Source organism: Hibiscus syriacus, unplaced genomic scaffold (assembly GCF_006381635.1).
Source record: "Hibiscus syriacus cultivar Baekdansim isolate YM2019G1 unplaced genomic scaffold, ASM638163v2 tig00110936_pilon, whole genome shotgun sequence".
NCBI classification, from domain to species: domain Eukaryota; kingdom Viridiplantae; phylum Streptophyta; class Magnoliopsida; order Malvales; family Malvaceae; genus Hibiscus; species Hibiscus syriacus.
Window position 1 is genome coordinate 18,539 of NW_024062921.1, and position 23,814 is coordinate 42,352.

The 23,814-nt window shown below is 32.8% G+C and overlaps 3 protein-coding genes across 3 annotated transcripts; 2 read left to right on the forward strand and 1 right to left on the reverse strand.

Moving 5' to 3' along the window:
* The first annotated feature begins 3,626 nt into the window (after nucleotides 1–3,626).
* LOC120147274 (trafficking protein particle complex subunit 13-like) lies at nucleotides 3,627–8,726 on the forward strand. The gene is made up of 12 exons (XM_039160690.1): nucleotides 3,627–4,044; nucleotides 4,130–4,214; nucleotides 4,572–4,702; nucleotides 4,789–4,891; nucleotides 5,059–5,073; nucleotides 5,651–5,796; nucleotides 5,945–6,140; nucleotides 6,378–6,452; nucleotides 6,651–6,767; nucleotides 7,468–7,512; nucleotides 7,751–7,846; nucleotides 8,413–8,726. Exons 1-12 carry the CDS (start codon nucleotides 3,755–3,757, stop codon nucleotides 8,431–8,433), a joined length of 1,320 nt encoding a protein of 439 aa, XP_039016621.1. The 5' UTR covers nucleotides 3,627–3,754; the 3' UTR covers nucleotides 8,434–8,726.
* Nucleotides 8,727–17,191: 8,465 nt separating this feature from the next.
* On the forward strand, nucleotides 17,192–18,658 carry LOC120147275 (CBS domain-containing protein CBSX5-like). The gene is made up of 2 exons (XM_039160691.1): nucleotides 17,192–17,606; nucleotides 17,794–18,658. The coding sequence occupies exons 1-2, from the start codon at nucleotides 17,239–17,241 to the stop codon at nucleotides 18,617–18,619; spliced, it is 1,194 nt and encodes a 397-aa protein (XP_039016622.1). The 5' UTR covers nucleotides 17,192–17,238; the 3' UTR covers nucleotides 18,620–18,658.
* A 2,191-nt stretch (nucleotides 18,659–20,849) lies between these two features.
* LOC120147278 lies at nucleotides 20,850–23,100 on the reverse strand. Its single transcript, XM_039160692.1, has 3 exons — nucleotides 21,680–23,100; nucleotides 21,397–21,487; nucleotides 20,850–21,064 (listed from the first exon to the last, which is right to left on the reverse strand). The coding sequence occupies exons 1-3, from the start codon at nucleotides 22,823–22,825 to the stop codon at nucleotides 20,880–20,882; spliced, it is 1,422 nt and encodes a 473-aa protein (XP_039016623.1). The 5' UTR covers nucleotides 22,826–23,100; the 3' UTR covers nucleotides 20,850–20,879.
* Between the last annotated feature and the right edge of the window lie 714 nt (nucleotides 23,101–23,814).

Below are 23,814 nucleotides of genomic sequence, written 5' to 3' on the forward strand. Positions count from 1 at the left end.
TTAAAAAAAAAACTTGATTTCATAAAATACGATTAATTAAATCAAATCTTTTTAACCCTAGTTTATTAAATATTGACCTCTACATCAAACAACAATATTCATAAATATTGACCTCTACATCAAACTCGAATTCGGAGCTTCAAGGGTTAACAGCAAATCTATTAATCACTAATATCGTTTAATTCGTGTAGAGAATTTTAAAGTCATTTATTACATATTCATAATCTTTGAAAATATGATCATTATAAAAATAACACTTAAATAGATCACATAAAAAAATGTGTTAAATTAGAGATTCATTTAAAATGTATTTTTTAGAAAAGTATTTTTTTAGTCAACAATCTTGAAGTATGCGTTAAAATCTCTCGATTCACATCTTGTTTAAGGTAGTTGAAATAAAGAGCAAGACAAGTAAGAAAGAGACTTCTTATTTACAATATTTTATTTTTAGGAAATTATAATTTATTTAGCCTTAATTTGATCAAAAAAAATATTACTACTTATTTGCACTTTTAGCAAATTACAATAATAAACAAACATTTGGAGATTTTGAATTTCAATAATTAATAAAATAAAACAAGAAATATTGCAAAACTAATACCTAAAACTAAGGGAATACATTGCGCCAACATCAGGCTTTCAACTTCATTTTCCTATTAAAAGGAAGGTCCAAAATGCCATGCCTTCATGCATGCACAGCGAGAACAAGAAAAAAGAAAAACGAAGGAACACTTGATTGTTAACCGGGGGGTAACCTCAGTGACAGTGACAGTGACAGGAACAGAACTCATCTGATAGGTAGCCGATTGGCCGATGATTCAATCAACTTTTTACTCGAAGATGCCTCCCCGTCTTGGAAGAATCCCGGTGCCGTTGGTTCTCTTTCGTTCAGACGAACATTTTGTCCCAACATTTTAATAACATGGCTAATTAAAGGTCTTCGATTGACTGCTCCTTGTGTGCAGAAAAAGGCTACTTTCATGTACCTAACGACTTCTACCTCCGGGAATTCTCCGAGCTCAGGATCCACGAGCTCGAGGAGCCCGCCTTCCTCATGAAGCTGCCATGCCTATCAAAGCAAACAATAATAATATGATTTTTAATATTTGAATAAAAGGATGCTGTGCTGATTTATGGTTAAGAATTATAATTAAGTTTTTTATAAATAAAAATTTCAAAATTTTATAAACGCTACACATGGTAGATAATGAAATTTCTTTAACGACTGTGATGAATGAGACACTTACTTAAATAATAACATTAATAATGTTAAAATCTAAATTGATAAAAAAATAAACATCTAAACGAGAAAAGAAATATAGTTTAAAGAATTTTTTATTAAACCATTCTAAAACAATGTATTTTATATGTATTTCATTTTTTTGATTTATTTTCCAAAATATATATTTAATGTGTTGGGTATAATTTGTTAATATTATTTGATCTGATTTTTATATATGAATTATAGATTTTATTTTTAAATTATGTAATTAAAATAATCTTTATGTAACCAAGGTTTCATTTTATTTTTATCATATCATTTTGTTTCTTTGTTTGGTAGACGACAACATAAGCTTTAATGTTGATCATTCATCGCCAATATTTCTTCTTCTTTTTTATATCATACATTTTTTTATATTCTAATAATTATGGCCTTTATGATATGATTTCTTTTGTCTATTGGTATGTTTTCGATCTTTTTTGTTGATCTTTTGATCATTTTTTTATTAGTTTTCTCAATATTGAATTTGACATCATTTCGACTGATCAAAATGATGTTTATTTGTTATCTTATTGATCTTTCTTGCTTTGGACCCTCGAATTAGATTTGAATATGCAGTTTGCGTTCAAATGTAGTTTACTCACGACCCTTGACTTTGATTTACGGTTGTAGGTGGTCTTTCAATAGTTTGATCTCATGTTGTGGTTCGTTTGTTGATGCAGTCAGTTCTGTTCGTATCTATCTTTTGTTCGAGGTTTTTAGATAATTTTTTTACATTTCTTTGTATGGTCCTTTTATGATCTAAAATGACTAGTTTTTTGTGTCAGTGATTATAGGAATATGTCATAATTATATGCTTAGTTTACATTTATTGTAATTTTCGATGTTTATTTTTTATAACCATTGATATACAATTTATTGGCCAATTAATCTAGATCGGATATTGCAGAAGCAAGGACGACCCTCCCAACCTAGTTGATTTTATTTTCAAGTTGATTTTATGATATGTTTGTTAGTTAAAATATAAAATTTAAAAGTATTTTTATTTTAAATATTGTATCTTTAGAGTAATTTTCTGGTTAGAATTAAAATCCGTGGGTCCATTATTTCCAAAAGAGCTTCGCACAATTGATGGCATGTTGAAATGTTGGGATCTAATTTTTTCAGGTAAACTACACGTTTAGTACTTCAATCATTATTTTTGTTTCATATTGATCACTTAACTATTTTTTATTAAATCATACATAACATTATGTTTTGGTTTCGTTTTGGTCACCTACCGTTAAAAAATTAATAGAATTGTTGTCTTGATATTTTCTTTTATATTTTTCAATGATGACTTAACATTACCTTATAGTGGCATATCAACATCACCATTATTTTTTTACGACAAGTGATTAAAATGAAACCAAAACTAATCGTTAAGTGTGATTTAAAAATAATTAAATGATCAGACCGAAATAAAAGTAATAGTTGAGGTACTAAAAATATAATTTACCCTATTTTTGGTAAACTACTTTTTGACACTTTATCTATTCGTATATTTATGTCTTGATCATATAATCAATTTTCTTTATAAAATAGTACTCAACTTTCATTTTTTTTCTATTTCGATCTCTTGTCATTAATAACAAAGATAATGACTAATAAATTTGATCTTCAAAACTTATATATTTTTACCAATATGATATTCATTTAAAATATTTGATAAATTTATTTAATTTAATTTTAACCCCGGTACTCTTTTACGGCATACCTTCTTCTTCTTCTTCAATTTCTCTTCAAAATTTAAACTATTCTTCATTTCTTTTTTAGAAATTCAGAACTCTCTAAACATTTTTATCTTCTAAAATATGAAAGTAGGAAAGTTGTAACAATTTATGTTATTTTGTATATTTTAATATGACCGATAATACTTAATTTATTATTTCATTAATTCAGATTAAATATTATAAAAGTTGATTTTAAGAATAACCTTTTCAATTCAATTTTATCATCAATAACGTTAAAATTTAAACCCCTAGTCTTATTTAAAAAATCTAGTACTTCATCTTGTTAGATAACTGATAATTAATTTTATTATTTGATAGAGTAATATCTTGTGTAACCAAGTATTACACGAAAATATTATGAAGTTATAGCAATTTATATAATTTAATAATATTTTCTATAATTTGTCGTTAAATTTGTATTATTTTTTAACTCTTGTACTATAATAAAGTTCTCACTTTAATGATTTTATTATTATTTTTTGTTAATTTATCGCATAAACTTTCATTTTATTATTATATTAGTCCAATGGCCACTTTAGTTAATAATATTAAGCTTCATCTTATTTTATGATACATAGAATTTTCCCCAGTTTTGGCTAGCGAAAAATACAAAGTTTTCGGATCGCGGTCCGATCTGACTCAGCCCATAAACACAGTATTCAGTCCCGAGTCCTGACTCCGCATCACGCCGTCACCCGATAATTCCCACGAGAAAGGAACATAGAGTAACAAAGCGTCGGATTTTGAAATCGTTTAAGCCATGAGCACGGCTCCACAAGGAACCCACTCCCTCGCCTTCAGGGTGATGCGGCTTTGCAAGCCATCTTTCCACGTCGATCCTCCGTTCCGCATCGACCCCGCCGATCTCTTCGTCGGAGAAGACATCTTCGACGATCCACTGGCCGCTGCCAACCTTCCCCCGATCTTATCCACCCAACTCAGTAAGTCCATGGACTCCTCCGATCTGACTTACGGCAACCGATTCCTCCTCCAACATCCATCTGATGCTATGGGCTTCTCTGGCCTCCTCCTCCTCCCTCAATCCTTCGGGTCATTCTCCTTTCTTTTGTTAAATTTCTTTAATTTCGGTTTGTTTAATTACTATATTATTTACCTATTTATTAAATTAATGTAGGGCGATTTACTTGGGGGAGACATTCTGCAGCTATATTAGCATCAATAACAACTCTAATTTTGAAGTTAGGGACATTATTATTAAGGTCAGTATGTTTAATTTGTTGATGAATTTGCCGAAACTTTTAGCTGATTGCAACTGTTTATCTGTTGCATTGATAATTACCATTTTCTTCCCCTTTTCAATTGAGTTTGATTAAGCTTTTTTTATTACTAGTATGGAATTTGAAAAAGGATTATATCATGTGCTTCTTCTTAAGCTTGTTTGAGGATCAAAAATCTTATTTCCCCCCCCCCTTGGTTTTACTTAATTTCATGTATGCTACGATAAAGGCCGAACTGAGATTTAGATTTGCTGTTCGTAGTTCATACACGCATTTGCACTAAAAAACCACGTGGTTTTGTTTGATAAAAAATTTCAAGAAGTCTTTGTTTTATTGTAGGCTGAAATTCAGACCGAGAGACAGAGGATCCTCCTCTTGGATACCACTAAATCACCTGTTGAATCCATACGAGCAGGCGGGCGTTATGATTTCATTGTGGAACATGATGTCAAGGAACTTGGAGCTCATACGTATGTAGTAGTTTGATTTTTCTGTATCCTTTTTATTAATTAATTTCCTCTAACTTCATCTTTATTTGTTGCGCGAAAAAATTTAGGCTGGTATGCACTGCATTGTACAATGATAGTGATGGTGAAAGAAAATATCTTCCACAGTTTTTCAAGTTCGTTGTTGCGAACCCTTTATCAGTAAGGACAAAGGTACTGTCCCATGCCATTCTAAAGAAATGAGTTAATATTTAGTGTATGCTGCCCTTGGCTAGCTTCAGAGCCATTTTTTGCGTCAACTTTGTTATTTGAGACTCTCTCTTCACTTTAACTTTGGATTTTCCATTCAAAATTATAATGCTTTTATCTCTGTTGTGCAGGTCCGCACTGTCAAGGTAGGTTGAGATTGACTTGAATTATCTAATGTAAGTTTGGTTGAGATTGACTTGAATTATCTAATGTAAGTTTATAAAGCCTATATAGTCATGCTGCTGCTATAGCTTCTTTTTATGTCATGCAAACTATAGAAATAAAAAGGCTCAAAATGGCTTGAAATATATAAATTGCAATGTGATTTGTAAATGAAATTGATATCAAATAAATTCCTACAGCCTCAGTATTTTATCCCTCCTTCACTGATCATTGTGCGAGGGGAGGGCAAGGCAAGGGACACCCTTCACTATGCACCCGAGCCTCTGAGTCTTCTGTTTCTTTTTGTTGTTTCTAATTCGTAGTATTAGAAGCAAAGTCAGATGTGTGTTTTTCTTTTGCAACTCAGTTTCTGCAATATGTAATCTACCATCTGATGATTGGAGTATCTCGTTTGGTTTTGTAGTTGTTGATCTATGAGAAATGCAGTCTATACTAGCACCGCTGTCTCAACATCTGTTTAAGTCCACCTTATTAATTGTAAAAGTTGCAAGTCAACTTGGGTTTTTGTCCTTCTGTAATAGCTGCATTTTTCTATCTCAGGAAATTACCTATTTAGAAGCTTGCATAGAGAATCATACAAAAACAAATCTTTACATGGACCAAGTTGAGTTTGAACCAGCTCCTCATTGGAGTGCTACAGTACTAAAAGCTGATGAACTCCATCCTGCATATAATTCTTCAACCGGGTAAGTAGGGGATATATCACATGGATGCATAATTTTTATTTTTTTTACTATTATTAGCAGCTCGCACGAGCAACCCTTATAGTTCTGAGTTCTGGTTTTTTTTTTAATTATTACTAATTAACTAAAACTGATAACCATTTTGTTGCAGAGAGGTATTTAAGCCACCTATTCTTATCAGATCTGGTGGGGGAATTCAAAATTACCTTTATCAATTGAAATTGGCTTCACCTGACTCTGCACAAATGAAGGTAGAGGGGACTAATATTCTTGGTAAACTTCAGATAACCTGGCGTACAAATTTAGGTGAACTTGGCCGGTTGCAAACCCAGCAAATTCTTGGCACAGTAAGTTAAACCTTCTCACAGCTTTAGAAGACCAAGTTTTGTGTTGTCTTTCCTGAAGTCTGTACTGTGCTGAAACAAATAATTCAATTTTATTCCTTTTTCTTAAATGGAAAAGAAAACACTGTTGAATCCCCCGTCTTCTGTCTATTCTGCAAGTTTGAGATATGCATAACATTCAATAGACAATATTGAAAAGAAGTAATCAAACTCATTCTGATATGCATTCCTCGTTTTCAGCCAATCAGTCACAAAGAGGTTGAGTTGCAAATTCTGGAGATTCCATCTCTAATCAATTTGGATAAGTCCTTTTCGGTATGTTTGACTATATTCATTTTATTTTGCATTATGGAAAAATCTTTTAAGAAACTCTTTTCATCCTAATGACAAAACTTAAGATCTCTGCTGTTATGGGTTTATTTTTCAGCCTAGAGTTTCTCTCTTTGCTTCTAAGTCTTTGACTTCATTTTCTAAGTCTTTGAATATGTTAATTGACTTAATAGCCACTTGCAGGTACATCTGAATCTCACTAACCATACAGACAGAGAGTTGGGCCCATTTGAGGTCCGGTTATCACAAGATAGTGTACATGGGGAGAAGAATGTTATGATTAATGGGCTTCAGACTATGGTAATTGACTTGTTGGCTGCCAACATTATTTTAACTTTTTTTTCTCAAACTATTATAATGTACTTTTGGCGGCTTATATACCTAAAGCCTTCCTCTATAGAGAGAGGTAGAATTAGAAAGTGATAAGTTAGAATTGGTCTGGAACTTGTATTCTTACAAGTTCTTCATAAAAGAGATTTATGGTAGGTGGTTGCTAAAGTGACGTGTCACACCATTAAATGCAATCATGAATGGTTGGTAGGTATTTTTTTTGAACCATGCATTCTTAGAGCTTCTTGATGAAGAGGAACTTATGGTTGGCGGCACCTAAAACTATCTGGTCAGTTTGGTGAGATTTGTGGCATAATGGAAATTAATTGTGTAATCATGTCATGTAGATGAGGATCACTTCATCCTAACCCATCAACACAAAAAATAAAGATACTGGTTTGTGTCTTAGATACTGCTGTTTGAATTTTCTGTTTTCATTCCCTTTCCCTATGATGTAATTTGTACGGTTCACAATGTGGTCGCATGACTTGTGCAATGTTGAACCTCAAGCATGAATCCGATTATTTTCTTTGGTTTGTCTTCTTCTAAGATTATTATCACTTCAGTGACATAAATAAACATTTGTAGTAGTGCTTTTACTTTTTTTTTGTATAGCATATAAAAATTATGATTTAAAGCAATAGTTAATAAAGATTTTACACTTGTGTAGGTATTGCCACAGGTGGGAGCTTTTGCTTCCAGTGACTTCCATTTGGTATGAAGAAAATTTCTGGACCATACATTTTCAATCTGGTTGTTTTAGTTATGGCTCAGGCCTGAACTTTAACATGCAATTATTTACTATCAAATGGGGTTATTTATTCTATTTGGTTCCCTTGTATATGTTGTCATGGACAGTTAGATATCTGCTCATAGATTCTGCTTCCATTCCTTCTGCAACTACACATCGACCTTTTTGATTCATTTGTAATTATCTCGTTTTACATTTGCAGAACTTGATTGCAACTAAACTCGGAGTCCAGAAAATTAGTGGAATTACAGTGTCCGACACAAGAGAGAAAACTTTTGACCTATTGCCAGATGTGGAGGTTGGTATCATGTTTAATTGCCATCTCAAATTGGTAAATATCGGTTATGAATAGGGGTGTAAACGAGCCGAGTCGAGCTCGAGTATTGCTGAGCTCGACTCGACTCGAAAACTCGCGAGCTTAAAATTTTTAAGCTCGACTCGAACTCGAAATCCTGAACTGAAGCTCGTGAGCAGCTCGAAAAGGCTCGAAATGAAAAAAAATTCTTAAACTTAATAAGATTGAATCCTCAAACTAAAACTCAAACCTAAATCTTAAATACATGAAATCCTTATTGTATTTTTTTTAAAAAAATCAACACATAAATATTAATATTATTAATAATTTATTTAAAATAAATAAATTTTTAATATATTATATTTTCGAGCTGCTCACGAGCTCTTCGAGTCGAGTATCAAGTAGCTCGTTTTGGCTTGTTAAGAATTCGAGTCGAGCTTGAGTTCGAGTCGAGTCCATTCGATCCGAGTATTTATCGAGCCTTGACCGAATCGATCTCGAGTAGCTCGTGATCTGTCTCGTCTCATTTACAGCCCTAGTTATGAATAATTCTTTTCATTGCGTTGCAGATCTTTGTGGAGTCTGACTGATTTATCAAATAGTTACCAATTGTTAAGGCTTGCTGAAGGAGTCATCTCTCAACTGACTGAGCAAAAGATGTTTCAATGTGTGTCATGGGCATTGATTAGATCGAGCAGCGAGCTTAATTCGTTGCAACTGTTACTGACGATCGAACTGGTGTTGCAAAGGACGGGTGGGTGGGTGGCCTCCCTGACATGTGTCTGTTTCGGTTCCTTAAACTCCGATCTGCTCCATGTTTTCCATTGTCACATATACTTTGGATACAAGCAAGCTTTATGATGTTGTACTTGTTTAACTTGAAGTCGAAATTTGTGTTTCAAATGATTTTTGCAACATATTTCTAACATTACGAAATTGAAATCTGGACTTGTCATGAAGAATTCCCTAATCATTGTATTTTATTTATCATAAAACCTGCCTTTTCATTCCTACAATTTTCAGTGTCCTGAAGCCAGTTTGACTTAGAACCTCGAATAAATGAAAATAAGACAAAAATATATGAAAAATATACATTATATAATTAAAAGTTTAATAAATTACCCAAACTCAAAGCTCAATTTGTTTTGTTTAACTGACTAAATCAATTGAACCGACCCAAGTTACAAAATGATAATCATTTCGGGAAAATGATGAGTTTAAAACATATAAATAGTTGAGTGTTTATTTTTTAACTTTTAATAATCAGATGACTCCACAAAGCAATACCTTATAATTGGGGATCATTTTATAAACGTTTAACAGTCAAATGACTTAATAAAACAATGTCCTATAGTTGGTGGATTGTTTGTGTACTTTACCCTAATAATTTTTAAGTTTAAGTTTAACTCGAATTTGATTAGACCTATTTGCTGATTTTTATATTAAATTTTAAACTCAAGCTCGATTAAGTTCGTTTTTATTCAATAATATAGATAGTAAGGGTAAAAGTGTACTTTTTGTCATCAACAAGTTTATTTTGTCCGTCGTTGGTGGTTTAATCCTTCTGATTTGGATAAAAAATCATGGTCGATGAGAGAACGACTATTGACTGAAGTTTCTCGAAATGTGAAAGGTGATTATAAGAAATAAGATAAAGATTGTAATATGGATTATGGAAGGTTCTTTTTCGGTCTTAGTTGGGAGTATTTATAGTAACCTTTAGTGTTTGTCAGACACGCGATAATTATAACTATATATAGGCCAATGAACTAGATAAATCTGATAGTTAGAAATTAAATTTTGTTCAACCAATAACTAGTTGATCTAGTGAGAAGAAACTAAATTCCTTAAACAAAGTCAAAGTTTTGAATCTTGATAATTGCGTATAGAACAAACTGAGTGGGGATGATTGCCCTCATAATAATAGACATGCAAAATCCTAGATTTTGATTAAGCCTAAGTTTGACCAATGATCCAAATTCTGATCACTGTCTTAACTCTGAGCTCCCTGTATAAATCAAAAAGGCTAAATTATAACCAACACCAACCACCACTTTTCCCCAATGTTGTAACCTCAACACATACGACAAGTATGAGAGATCACCAAATTATGGCTTACCCACCTAGGGACCAAGTAGGGGCTAACTTTCCTTAGGGTCTTAATTACTCAGATGTTGAGAGCAACATTTGGTAATCTCTTGATCCACCTTCTCAAGATTAAAAAATGGGTAAAAGGAAAAGAGCAACACTCGGTAACCTCTAACACCAGCATGTACCGCACGGTAGAAATCAAATTGGGAGCACACGTTTTACTATCCAATCTTTCATATAAAATATTAAAAATATAATGTCTCATCAATAGCTTGAGTTTTATCATGGTCAAAGGTAAATTTGGCCAGATAATGCACTGGGTAAAAATTTCCCCAGTCAATGGCTCTACTAATTATTTTTTTCAAATGGAACACTTGTTACAGTATCATTGGAAAAACATGCAGATTAGATGACGTCTTCAAGAAGAAAAGACGACTATACGGCGTCTTATGCATGAACCATTGATGATGTCGCTAATGAAGATTAGGAAGATGAAGAACACAACTATATTCTTAACGGGTAAGACGACGTGTCTTCCAAGCGTCTTTCAGAAGACACCAGATGATTTCAATGACATTATGGCGTTCACTCTATTTGAAGAAATAATTCATCAAACACTTTATATTAAAAAATCCACTATATTATCCCAAAAATTTTACCCATGATAAAAGTTCTTAGATAATGTTGGGGAAAAAGATTGTCTCATTTAAGATGTTGAAGGAATTATTTGTTGAGATAGGATGCTAGTTACGGTGACGGTAGGAAGACATGTGAATTACCTAATATATTTGGGAAGACGTGTGAATTACCTAATGTCTTTGGGAAGACGTCTAGACCACTCGGCGTAGTCTGGATTGCTACTCTGTGAGACCTAACGTTCCGACTGAATGCAGACACGGGTCGGGTCGAACCGGTCAACCTGGTTCAGACTGGTCAAAAACCAGTCAAATCGGTTGTAAGCAGTAGCCGAACCTTCCCCACGTGCAGTGGGGGCGCGTGGGACCGTTTCCGGCAACGTATAATTCACAGAAAAATTCTTAAAAATTATTTTGAGCGATTTCGAAATACTTACAAAGCTCGGTTCAAATTTTTGAATGGCGGAGATATCGATTTCAACAAATCGGAAAACTTTGACCGTCTGACCTCCTCACGTGCCGCCATCGACGGAGACCAAGGATGGCACCGACAGACTCGGAACGGCACAAGGAACACGATGGTGCAGGAGGTGTCGTAAACAGAGCAACGATCGGAAAAAAACGTCGAGACTTTAACTTGAAATTCACGGCGTTTGGCAGCGTTTTACTTCAATTAATTTAAGGGATTTGTTCCTCGCTCGATGATGAACACGATGGTATTTTCAAAACAACAATTGGAGATCAGACGGCGTCGGGATCATGGTTGGAAGTTGGGGCTTTGAGGGAGAAATTTTGGTAAAATTCATTTTGATTTCAGAATGAATTTCACGCTTATAATGCGTGAATGCCGACACTCCAGGGGTAAATTCAGGGTTTGGTCCCTAATTTTTTCATCTCTAAAATAAACTATAAATTTTAAAAACTTTCAATTTAGTCCCTAATTTCATCAAATTACTTAATTAAATCCTCAAATTTCAATTAAATATTTTTTCCCAATTTCTGGGTTGTTACAGGATCTACCAATATTATAACAAACACCTTATCTCAACAAATAATTTTTTGAACAATATGAGTCAATTTTTTTCTCACCAAGGAATTTTGCTGTTTTATCATAGTTTTCTTACCAATCTCTTGAATTGTACATTATTTATCTTAATTTTCTTGCATGTCTATTAAATGATTCGTCCACGTTAGTAATCTTCGCCTAACATTCTATATTTATTTTATTATTATATAAATATACTATATGATATAAGAATAACCATAATCCCAATAATAGCTATAACTTGAGCACGGATTAATTAATTCAAGCAGCGGTTGAGTTAGGTACATTCTGTGGTGTTGAGAGAAGCCAAATAAGACCATTAAAATGTCTTGGATCGGATCTCCACATTAACAGGGCCTATCTAAGTTCTTTAACACCATTTATTATTTACCTCATTAAATTAGTAAGAATATTTAACTTGCTTTTTGAAGCTTGAAAATGTTGTTAAAGATGATTTAATTATGTAGATTGTTTGAATAAATTTTGACAACATCAACTCAAGTGACACTAATTTAGTTAAGAGAGTTTTGAAATAAAATGATAAGTAAAATATATAGGGTTATCTTCTTTCTCTGAAATAATGTTTAGCAGTACATGTTTTTGAAATTATTACTCATCTACTAAATTTAGTTTGTTTGACGTCATAAATGGTGAAACATACTATAGAATGTGGGATCAAGAAAGTTTGAACGTTTAATAAATATCGCACACACACCCTACAAATATATTGTTTAAATATCTGATCTCTAGGGAGAACAACACTCCCCTTTATCATACAAAGAAATATTAAAACCTACCCAAGGAAACTCAAACAAAGACAGATACAAATATGTCTGATTGTATCATAAAACGAACCACAAAATAAGATCAAATTACTAAAAGATCACCGACAAACCGCAAATCAGACTCGAGCGACGTGAAAAGCTATCCACAAACGAATAACAAGTATCCAAATCCAATCCGACGGTCCAAAGCAGGGAAGATTAACAATATAATATAAGAGCCATATTGATCAGTCGTGGCGATGTTAAATCAACCCTTAGAAAAAAAATAAGTGAAAACAACAGCCAAATGATCGAAAAACGAATCAAAAGACAAAAGAAAACATGCCATAAAGACAGACTTATTGAAAATAAAAAAGACATAAAAATAAAGATGTAATATAAGGAAATAAAAGGACAATAAAGAATACTAGAAGTCGACAACCAACATTAAAATTGATGTCATTGCCGATCAATAAAGATAAAAGAAAAAGGATAAACGACTTATCAATTAGAGAAAACTAGAAGAGAAAAACTATTCAGATTTAAAATTAGTAATCAATTTAAATATATTTTTATACGGAAATTAATCTAATGTAAAAATAATTAAAGTTGATTATTAAGAAAAAAAATCTTACCGTTTGTATATTAAATAATAATTCACATATATTTAAAACTTATTTTCTTTCCATCCTACTCACTTGCCAAATTTTAGTTTATGGTCAGAATAATTTAAGGTGGAATAGGAATTTATATAATAAGTTAATATATTTTACATATTAAACGTGAAGAAGAAGAAGAAGATATAAACTGAGTTTACACGTTGTTTTAACCCTCCAAGAAAATTGCTTAACTTAATTGGTAAACAAGAGGTTGTTAAAATTTAAAAAAGTTCCCAATGTTAATCAAAATTCAAAATCAAGTTGGCCAAATATTATTAATTACTTTTATTTCTTAATTAATTTTAGGATAAATTATATTAGAGGTCTTCTGTTTTTTATCTATCCTATTTTGATTATTGATTTTAAAAAAGATGTTTCGTTCATTTATATTATCAATATGTTACATTTTGATCATTGAATCTTTAGTTCATATGACTATGATGACGCGACATATTAAAAAAGAGATTAATTTTTAATTTGGCTCGTAAATTTTTAAAATTTATTTTTTACCCTATTACAAAATGAAAACTCTCACAATCTTTTTCTTCGCTACTCTAATTTGACTTATTGTGCCACCAACTTTTCGTATTATCTCCGACTTCACCCTCTGATCAAAGACTTAGAATTCAATAAAAAAAAACAACATAACATACAATAATTAATAAAATAGAAAATAACTTCATTGACCGAAAATGTCTTATAATATACGATTTTAATCATTTTTTTTGATTTGTCAAAATGACCAAAAAAATCGCAAGGCGATCTCGAATTCGCAACGCAAACTCCAATTTCGCAACCCAATTTCCAAAATCGTAGCGTGAATAATAAAAATCGCAACGCGAATAATAAAATCGCAACGCGAATTTAAAAAATCGCGTTGCGAATTTCAAATGGTAACTCTCTGCTTCTAGACTGGGATTTTAAGTGGAAAATAAAACTTATCTATATGTGTACAGGAATCAATTTTTTCTTAATATAATTCAAAATTTAATTTTTTAAATGTATTTCATTAGTATGAGTTTTTCAAATTTTAATTAATTGAATTTAGAATAATTTATAATGAAAATTGACAAATGAAATAGATTTGTTGTTCATTTACATATAAATTTTTTCACGTGTACGAATATTTTTTATAAAAATTATTTATGTATTTTTCCAACAAATTATTATAGATAGATGATAAGAGATAATTTACATATATATTCGTTGCGATTTTACTATTCACGTTGCGATTTCACTATTCACGTTGCGATTTTTACTATTCACATTGCGAAATTGAAGTTCGCGTTGCGATTTTACTATTCACGTTGCGAAATTGGAGTTCACGTTGCGAATTTGACTTTCGCGTTTGCGTTGTGAATTTAATTTTTGTATTGCAAATTTGACTATCGCGTTACGAATTTGACTTCTGTGTTGCGAATTTGACTATCACGTTGCGAATTTGTTGGTCATTTTGGCAAATCTAAAAAAATTTAGTTAAAATCGTATATTCTAAAACATTTTCGGTCAGTGAGATTATTTTCTCTTAATAAAAATAATTTTTCTTTTTATTTTTTCCGGGAAAACATCTCGAAATCAGTTCTTACTCTTGGGTTTCTGTTTACATGGCAGCTCACATTGCCGTTTCAATGAAGCCTAAGAGCAATAACTGTAACAAATGTTGCAGTAATAGCTACATTGGCGATGTTAGTAACACGAGGGATTTAAACTTAACATTTTCGGTTACGTTATGTTTATTGTAATTACAGATATAACAAGTAATATTGTGATGATTACGGATATTACCGTTATACAATAATAATTACGGATGACACCACTACCGTTATATAACAAAGACTGCTATTTAAATCTCAATAGAAATCTCCTAGCCCGCCTCATTTGCCGCCCAAGCCTGGTCTTATTCCCACTCTTAGGTGGTGTTTGTTTTTGTAGAGGTAAAAGGTTTGCAGTCTGCGGATCACATCTGCAGCTGAAGAGGTGGACCAAAAGTCTGCAGTCTACAAGAAGAAGACTGTTTGTTTTTTAACGTCTGTAGATTGCTAAAATGAATTGAAATATAAATAAACTGATTTTTTAAACTTAAAAGAGTTTTGTAATACTGATATTTAAATAATTTTAGTTTTACAATACTGAAATTTAAATAATTCATACATCTACAATAATAAATTATTTAAAATAAATCAATTCATACTAATAAATTATTTAAAATAAATCAATCCATACAACTACAATAATAAATCAATCCATATTTTAAAATAAATCAATTTATACTAATAAATTATTTAAAATAAATTAATCTATATTTTAAAATAAATCAATCTATACTAATAAATTATTTAAAATAAATCAATCCATACAACTACAATAATAAATCAATCCATACTAATAAATTATTTAAAATAAATCAATCAATATTTTAAAATAAATCAATCCATACTAATAAATTATTTAAAATAAATTATTTTAAAATAAATCAATCCATATTTTATAATAAATTATTTTAAAATAAATTATTTTATAATAAATTATTTTAAAATAAATTATTTTAAAATAAATAACTTTATTAAATTATTTAAAATTATTTTAATAAATAATTATATTTTATAATTGTTCTTGAAGAGGTTTGAAGACCTTTGAAGACATAAAACTAAGTCTGCACCAAGAAGAGCTCGCGCAGACGTTTGAAGAGCTTTTGTCTTCTAAAAAACAAACAGTCTGCGAAGCCTAATATTTGTACGTGGTCTGCGCGACGCAGACATAAGTAGTTTGAAGAGCTTGCACGGTGAAAACAAACGCCACCTTAGTGTCAGCGTCGACTGCGTTCCGGGACCAAATCATTCGTACGCCGTGAAACCTTGGGTCCGGCCTCAACTTCCAGCGTAATCTCTCATACTTGTTGCTGCTGCCACTGTTGTACGTTTTCCAGCTTGTTAGCGTGCGTCGGTCTGTTTTCTGGGCTTTTAGGATGTGCTACTGTTCCTGGATCAGTTTACCGTTGCTATGAGAATTTTCAAAGGCTTTGGGATGATTTTCACTTTGATACTGCTTCTGCTCTTTTAGTCTTCTTCTTCTTCTCCATCTTGCTAATTTTTTCCGTCGTAGTGAGTAGGTAATGATTTTTGATTAACTCTATATAAACTTAGATTAAGATAAACTACATATTTATTCAACTAACTATTATTGCTCTGTTTTTTTACATAATTATTTTTTAAATCATATTTAATGTTACATTTTGATCACCCACTATTAAAGAATTAACAACAATTCTTTTTAAAATTATCACAATAATATAATGTCATGTTACAATTGAACTTCTTTTTAAAAAATTATCACATTAACAATCCTGTTTATTTTTTAATGACTGATAATCAAAACATATCATTAAATATGCTTTAAAACAAGTTGGATGATCAAAATGGAAGTAAAGTAATAATTGGATGACAAAATATGTAGTTTCCCCTCTAAATTAATGTCTCGAGCGTTCTTTGATTAAAAACGATCGATGACACAATTTTGTTCTGAATGAAAACTTGGCCTGTCGTAGTTAGGGACGAGAAAAACTCGATTCGACTTGAAAATTTAATTTTTTAATTCGATTCGAGTTGAAAAATTTGACTCGAATTGATTTTTAATTATAATTTCATAAACTCGACTCGACTTGAAAAGATTTTAAATTCAAGTCAAGTTGTAAAATACAACTTGAATAGTAATTCGAATAACTCAAAATTTTAGTAATTAGTAGATTGACTTTAAAGTTTGAATTGAGTTTTTCAATTCTTATGATATATGTATATAATATTTACGTATGCTTGAATTTTTATCTTGGTGACAATCAAATTAGAAACTCAATTGATATTATTATTATTATTATTATTATTATTATTATTAATAGGAAACAAATCCAATCCAGCATCTATATACGAGTTTCTTAACAAAAAAAGGAAAAATCTCCAACTTGGTTCACAATTTTATTTATCAAGTTGTAAACCGCTCATAAATTGGGGCCACCCGTTTTTGATTAAAAAAACCCGGGCTGACAGGTTAAACCCGGTTAACAACTTCTCTAAATACCACACCATCTTCCCATCATTCTTGCTGCTCCTTTCATGACATTTTCATTTCCTCTAGAAGCATCCATTTTCCCATTTTTTTACAATTCCCTATCTAATTTGGTTCAGCTCTTCGATCCCTTCACTGCTGCATGGCAGCGACCTTACCGGCGCGTCAGGTATCTGACCTATGTCTCGGCAAGCTGCCGCTGCGCTCCCTCTCTATCTCCGCCACCGTTGCAGAAGCCTTGGCGGCGTTTAAGAGATCGGGGAATAACTGTGTCAGTGTTTGGAGCTGTAAACATGGTCAGTTATCGGAAGACTCCACGGCCGCCGAAAAAGTCGACGCCGCCGGTCTTGATGAATGCCGTTGCGTAGGCAAAGTATGCATGGTTGATATTATCTGTTTCCTATGCAAGGAAGAAAACCTTTCGAATCCTGGAACTGTTCTTCAAGCTCCGGTTTCCGTTTTCATTCGTAAAACAGGAGACGTTGTCCGTCATTTAAATCCTAACGCAAGGTCGGTTTCTTTTCCGATTTGTTTTCTTGTTTAAATAACGCGTTTTGATTTTTCAGTATCTATCATACTACTAAATTACGGTCGCGGCTGCAATATAGCGCTTGTGGAGATTACGGAGAAGTAATTAGAACGTGATTTACTTATTAAAAATAATTACGTTTCATACAATTTGCTGTGTTTTTCTCAGTTTGGTGGAAGCTATAGATTTGATTCTGGGAGGAGCACAAAATCTGGTGATACCATTGGAAAACAATGGCAGGAATTCAAGGAAAAAGCTTCTTCAAAATGCTTTGTCGAATTCAACCTTCCATGATAATCGACAATATTGTTGGCTAACTCAGGAAGATATAGTTCGTTTCCTTGTGAATGCCATTGGTGTTTTTACTCAAATTGCTGTTAATCCAATCAACTCCCTAGGCGTCATCGATGCTCAGAACATCGCAACCGTTCATTACGATGAACCGGCTTCATCGGCCTTGCCATTGATTTCTCAGTCCCTTGAGATGCAAACTTCTGTCGCTGTTGTCGACGGTGATGGCAGGTTGGTTGGGGAAATTTCGCCCTTCACTTTGAATTCTTGTGGTTGGGATGTTGCGGCGGCCATCGCTACGCTTTCGGCTGGTGACTTGATGGCTTATATCGATTGCGGTGGACCACCGGAGGATTTGATTCAATTGATGAAAGAGAGGTTGCAAGAGAGGAATCTAGTGAAAGCCCTGGAATTGGTGGAAGAAGATTCGGGGATTTCTTCAGGATTCTCATCAGTTTCATCGTCGTGTTCGTCGTCTGAGGACGAGGAGTTCAGGGTTGGGATGAGAAATGGGAGGTCAGGAGGGTATTCAGCGAAGGTGGCGAGGAGATCAGAGGCCATTGTATGCCATCCGTGGAGCTCGTTGGTGGCGGTGATGATTCAGGCACTGTCGCACCGTGCAAGTTATGTGTGGGTTGTGGAAGAATATCAAACTTTAGTCGGGATTGTTACCTTTACCGGAATGCTAAAAGTTTTCCGGTAACGAATGAGGACCATGGCTTAGGGTAGCATTGAAGGAATCCGTAATAGAAAGAAAAAAGAAAACTATATTTGGTGACTATAATTCAGAAATGAAAATCAACCTGAAAGTAATGAATTAAATAAGGGAATGTTTTTCTCACTGCTTTGTTCCTTATTTTCCCAACAACCAAACAGATTCTAGACCATACTACACATCTAATTAACAGCCAGTAAAAACTGAATATTTTGGTAACTTAATGAATGAATGTTTGAAGCAGTGGATCCTTTAAAGCATTACTACTAAACAGGATTTAACGGGGAATCGCATGTGTAATATAAAGTTAGATCAATTCTGATGATATTATAAGCTTATTGTTCCATGAACGACAATTAGTAGGTACAATTATCATTAAAATAATATTTTAAAATTAATTTTATTTCTTATTTTTTTAGAAAATGATTCTCTTTATTAGTTGGAAATGTCACGCATGATAAATGTGCATTGAGTAAAAAACGACTTTATCTTACATAACATGCTCAATTAACGAAAGACGATATCTTATTAGTCGAAGGAAATGTATAATTGATGAAACATGTGTAGGGATGTCAATTTGGTGGAATAGCTGCAGAGTGTTTCGCATATGACTCGTTAGATTAAAATTATTCTCGTTCTATCATCTTTGTGAATCTCGAGACTCATCTAATCTTCATTGTATGTGTCCCACAATCTGCTTTATGTAATATATATTATCAGTTAAATAAATATAAATTATTTTTATAAAAAAATATAAAATACATGTTCTATGAATTCTCACGGTCTCACCACATATGTATTGTTTCATTTGTTAACATTTTGTCGTGATCCTTTAATTAGTAAATTAAAATATAACTTCAACACGGTTTAGAATTTTTTTTTACATAATATCCGAATACAATATCTCAAATATACCATAAAAATATACGAAATACAAGTACAAAAATCAATCGATACAATTTACACTATGTAAACTCATTTTTTTTTCTCTGAAATCTAAAACATATGTTTTTCTTATATAGACGAAAATTTTATGAATAAACAATTATCTTAGTTTATATAAATTCAATTTCCAGACTATTTTTCCAATTTTGCTCCAAATTTGTCATTTTCACTGCATCAATTTCAAGCATTTTTCAGCACTGCTTCAAATAGATAATTCTTCAATTTCAGGCAGTTTTCAGAAAACTTTAACTCCGATCAGATAATTGCTGAGAGGAATCAAAGCAAAGGTGTGTTTTGTTGACTATGCTTTATTTTTTATTCAAACCTGTGGAAGACATGCTTCACCAGCCTCATTTTTTTATGCTCGAACCCAGAACTTCAAGAGATAACAATAATACTTTAACAATTGAGGTCGATTCGTTTGTGCAATCGCGTCTTTCCCTTCAACCAATATAATTCTACCTCTTAATGACATGACATTGTTGAAAATCAACTATCCACAGAAAGGTGGGAAAAACAAATCCACCGAAAATTTTAGTCAAAAAGGAGGAAGATTTTGTTGATTTATTGTATGGTATAATTACAATTTAATCATTGTACTTTAAGATATTTACAAGTTTAGTCCTTAAACTTTAACCATAAATTCCTTAACCTATTTAGCTTCAAAATCATCCCAAATCATTCTAGTTTTTTCCCAATACTAGAGAATTTAGAGAGTTTTCTTGAGAGTTTTTTTTCCTTTTTATTAAGAGAAAATTGTTATTGTTTTCTCCTTGTTAGATCGAGAGAAGTTATAATTCATATTTTCTTATAGTGAAATTCTTTTACCGTTGCCCGTGGTTTTTACCTAATATTATTTATGGGTTTTCCACGTAAAATTTGTGTCTTCTTTACTTTCATTTTTATTTTCTCAAATTATCAGTTGCGATTTTACTCTATCTAATAGTTGTATTCCGCAACAGACAAGCCATGTAGGGCAAAGGTGCACCCAATCAACAAAAAAAAATATCATTTTGAGAATTAATAAAAAATGAGAATCAATTTGAAAATGATTATTTTAATGGTAATGTTTGGATAAAAAAAACCCAAAATTATATTTAAAAAATGTATTTCCATTTTGTATAATATATATAAGCAATATCACTGTTTTATCATGCACATTGTATTTTGCACGTAGTAGGTAAGAAAAATGCACCAAAATAATTACGTGAAAGGAGAAAGTTCACTTACGTGAGAGGAGAAAGTTCAGTGTTCGATTTGTTGAAGTTTTCGTTACTGCTACTGTAAATCGTAATGACTAAAATTATCTATACTTCAGCTCGGATGTACATGATGATAAGGCATCTCTTACTTGCAGATTTGTGGAGTCCATATGGAGTGCATCTTCATATAACCTCTTTGCCTGCAGTAGTAACTTCATCTTCTCTTTACTGTTACTAGGCCTTAAGTGAGATCGTTGATGCAACATGGCTCCCCATCTAAACAGGGCTGTAAATCGAACATATGCAGTAGTAAGGTGAATTCCATATTCGCTATTCATTCAACTCATAATCCTAAAGATATACAGAAAGCATGATCATAATAAATTTTATGGACTTCTATATTTGGAGCTTCATGCAAGACAAAAATGGTTTTCTTATCTCTATCAAAAACTTCATCGATTAACTAGCACCATTGTGGAACACTCAATTACATGGTTATGATTCGGTAAAACTGTCGGAACAGCTATAAATGAGCTGTCAATTGTCATTCAAGTTTCATTCAGTTAACATATCAACATTGTGACATCAATTCCACTGCACAAAAGAAGTTAGACGTACCATCGGGTGCATGAACATTGCCTCGAGTCATCATAGCATCAAATTTATCAATTGCAGCCAAGAATAGTTTGTCGGCATCATAAGCTGCTTCCTGGAATCAAAGATGTAATTCAAAATTTAAAAGTTCTGCAAATAACAATTGAAATACCCCACCACAAACGACCCCATCCTCCCTAACACCTTATGAAGGTAACCCGTATAAAGTTGATCAAACTGTTTCCCTTTGACCAAGAAAATTTATACAACAGTCAAGAAATTAAATTTCAGTACCAGAAATGCTTACCGGGCCAATATCTGCAATCAACTGTGGACGAAAAGACAAAGCAAGACCCCAATTATACAGGGATCTCACATCATCTCCATCGATTGATAGTGCTAACCGATATTTTTGCCCATCCCTCACAAGGAGCTCTTCACACTCTTCACAAGAACTAACTAAGAGGGATATAATTTCATCTCTACTTGAAAATTGATCTAGTCTGTTAGTGTTAACTACTCTTCCTTGTGGCTTCCCACCGGCTATGGGATCATTTTTAGTAAGAAGAGTTCTAAGCTCACAACTGACTTGCAGTTTAAATTCTCCGTGAAGAAGATAAGTGTTGCCTAACTGGCCCACAGCCAAAAGGCTCATAGGCTTCATTGAAATGGCCTGCGAGAGTAATGTGGCGGACCTATTCGAGATGACTTCTACACGCTCTCCGTCATGCCTTCCCCCCATACATTCTTTGGCTTCGTTAAGAAGACCGCTAGCTTCTGTAAGATACTTATCAAAGACCAAGTCATCGACAAACTTTGACGACAACGACAATGATGAAATGACCTCATTCTCAGCTGCAGTTACATGATCAGCTAGGTCGTAATCATTTTCATAGTACTGTCTCTTTCCATATGCCTCATTTTCTCTCTTCTCTTGGTTGTGAGAAGACCTGTAAGATCTGCTAGATTCATGATGCAGATGCTCGTGTATAAAGGAAGCTTCAGTTTCCAATCTGACACTGAAATCCATGGAATCAAGCAGATTATCATTGAATTTCCATGTTTTCCTCTCATTCGCACAACTTGAGATGAAAGAGAAGTCATAAGTATTCGTGAAATGCAATCTTTTGCTCTCGTAATTATACTCTTCACTGTCAACAAATCTCTTAGCATTTCTACCCAGAAAACCAGACCTTATTTTCTCATTCTCCAAATCAAAATCTATTTTCCTATCACTTTCTCGATTCAAATCAGACTTATTCAAAGAATCTTGAGTGAAGCCTCGATTTGAAACTCGCTTGCCATTATTATATGAACTAAAAGCCTTATCATCAACAGCAGGCAACGAAACATCTCCTCGAGTTTTGTTATTTAAATCAGTATTCACACTCTCTCGCTTAACATCATCTTTTACTTTATTAGGCTTTGATGGCACCGATTTTTCGCCAAACATATCCCCAATAAACTTTAACAACTCAAACCTAACTTCACCAGCCTCTTTTTTTTCTACCTGATGGTTTCAGATTATCTTTATAAGAGTCCCCAACGTTATCCATAGAATCTTCAACAACAATTATAGCATTTGAAGCTGATAACCTCCTCGATTCCAATAAATTAGCATAATTCTCCAAATCAGCTACAGTAATTCTGTTAGAATCGAAAGCTCTTTGTATAGTATTCTTAAAATTATTAACTTTAACATCAAAGCCATAGAAAAGATCAACTAAATTCCTCAACTTTTCACTATAAACTCTTGAAATTTCATTCGTTGACCTCCTTTTATTCGAACTTAGCTCATTGAAACTCCCGCCTTTAACAAACCCAAACGAAAATCCAATACCGAAAACCAAAATAGAAGCCAGAAATAATATAACCGTAGAAACCCTAACCCTAGTAATCACCAAGGCACAAACGAGCCCCAATAAAAAAATAAATACATGTTTCTTATCATAAATTCCGATAGAAACAAGGAAATCACGCAACCGAATTGACTCACCCGAGTTAGAAGACCATGAACCGGGTTCAAAATCGTCCAACCCGCCGTATCTCGAGGGTTCAGCCTACAAAGAAGCCTTGGCGGGAGTGACATTGAGGCGTCCATCGATTCGGAAGCAGCTTCTACGGGAGAAATGACGGAGTTTGATCCTTTGCCGTGAGGGGAAATGGAAAGGGAAAATCGAAGGAGAAATTTGAGAGTTGAAGAATTTAAATTTGGTTGGAGTTTTGAAAATTAAGGTTTCCATTAGAAACAGATTGTCCCAAACAGTTTTAGTAGTAATCACTGTTGAAGTAATAACTTCAGGCTTAACTGGAGTTTGAACAACTGAAAGGCTATTTCCTGAAAACGGTATGAGTTTTTGGGATAATTTGGTAATTTACGTACTTGAAACGAAATGGGATTGACTCAATTTGGTTTCATCCTGAATAATATTTTTTAAATTA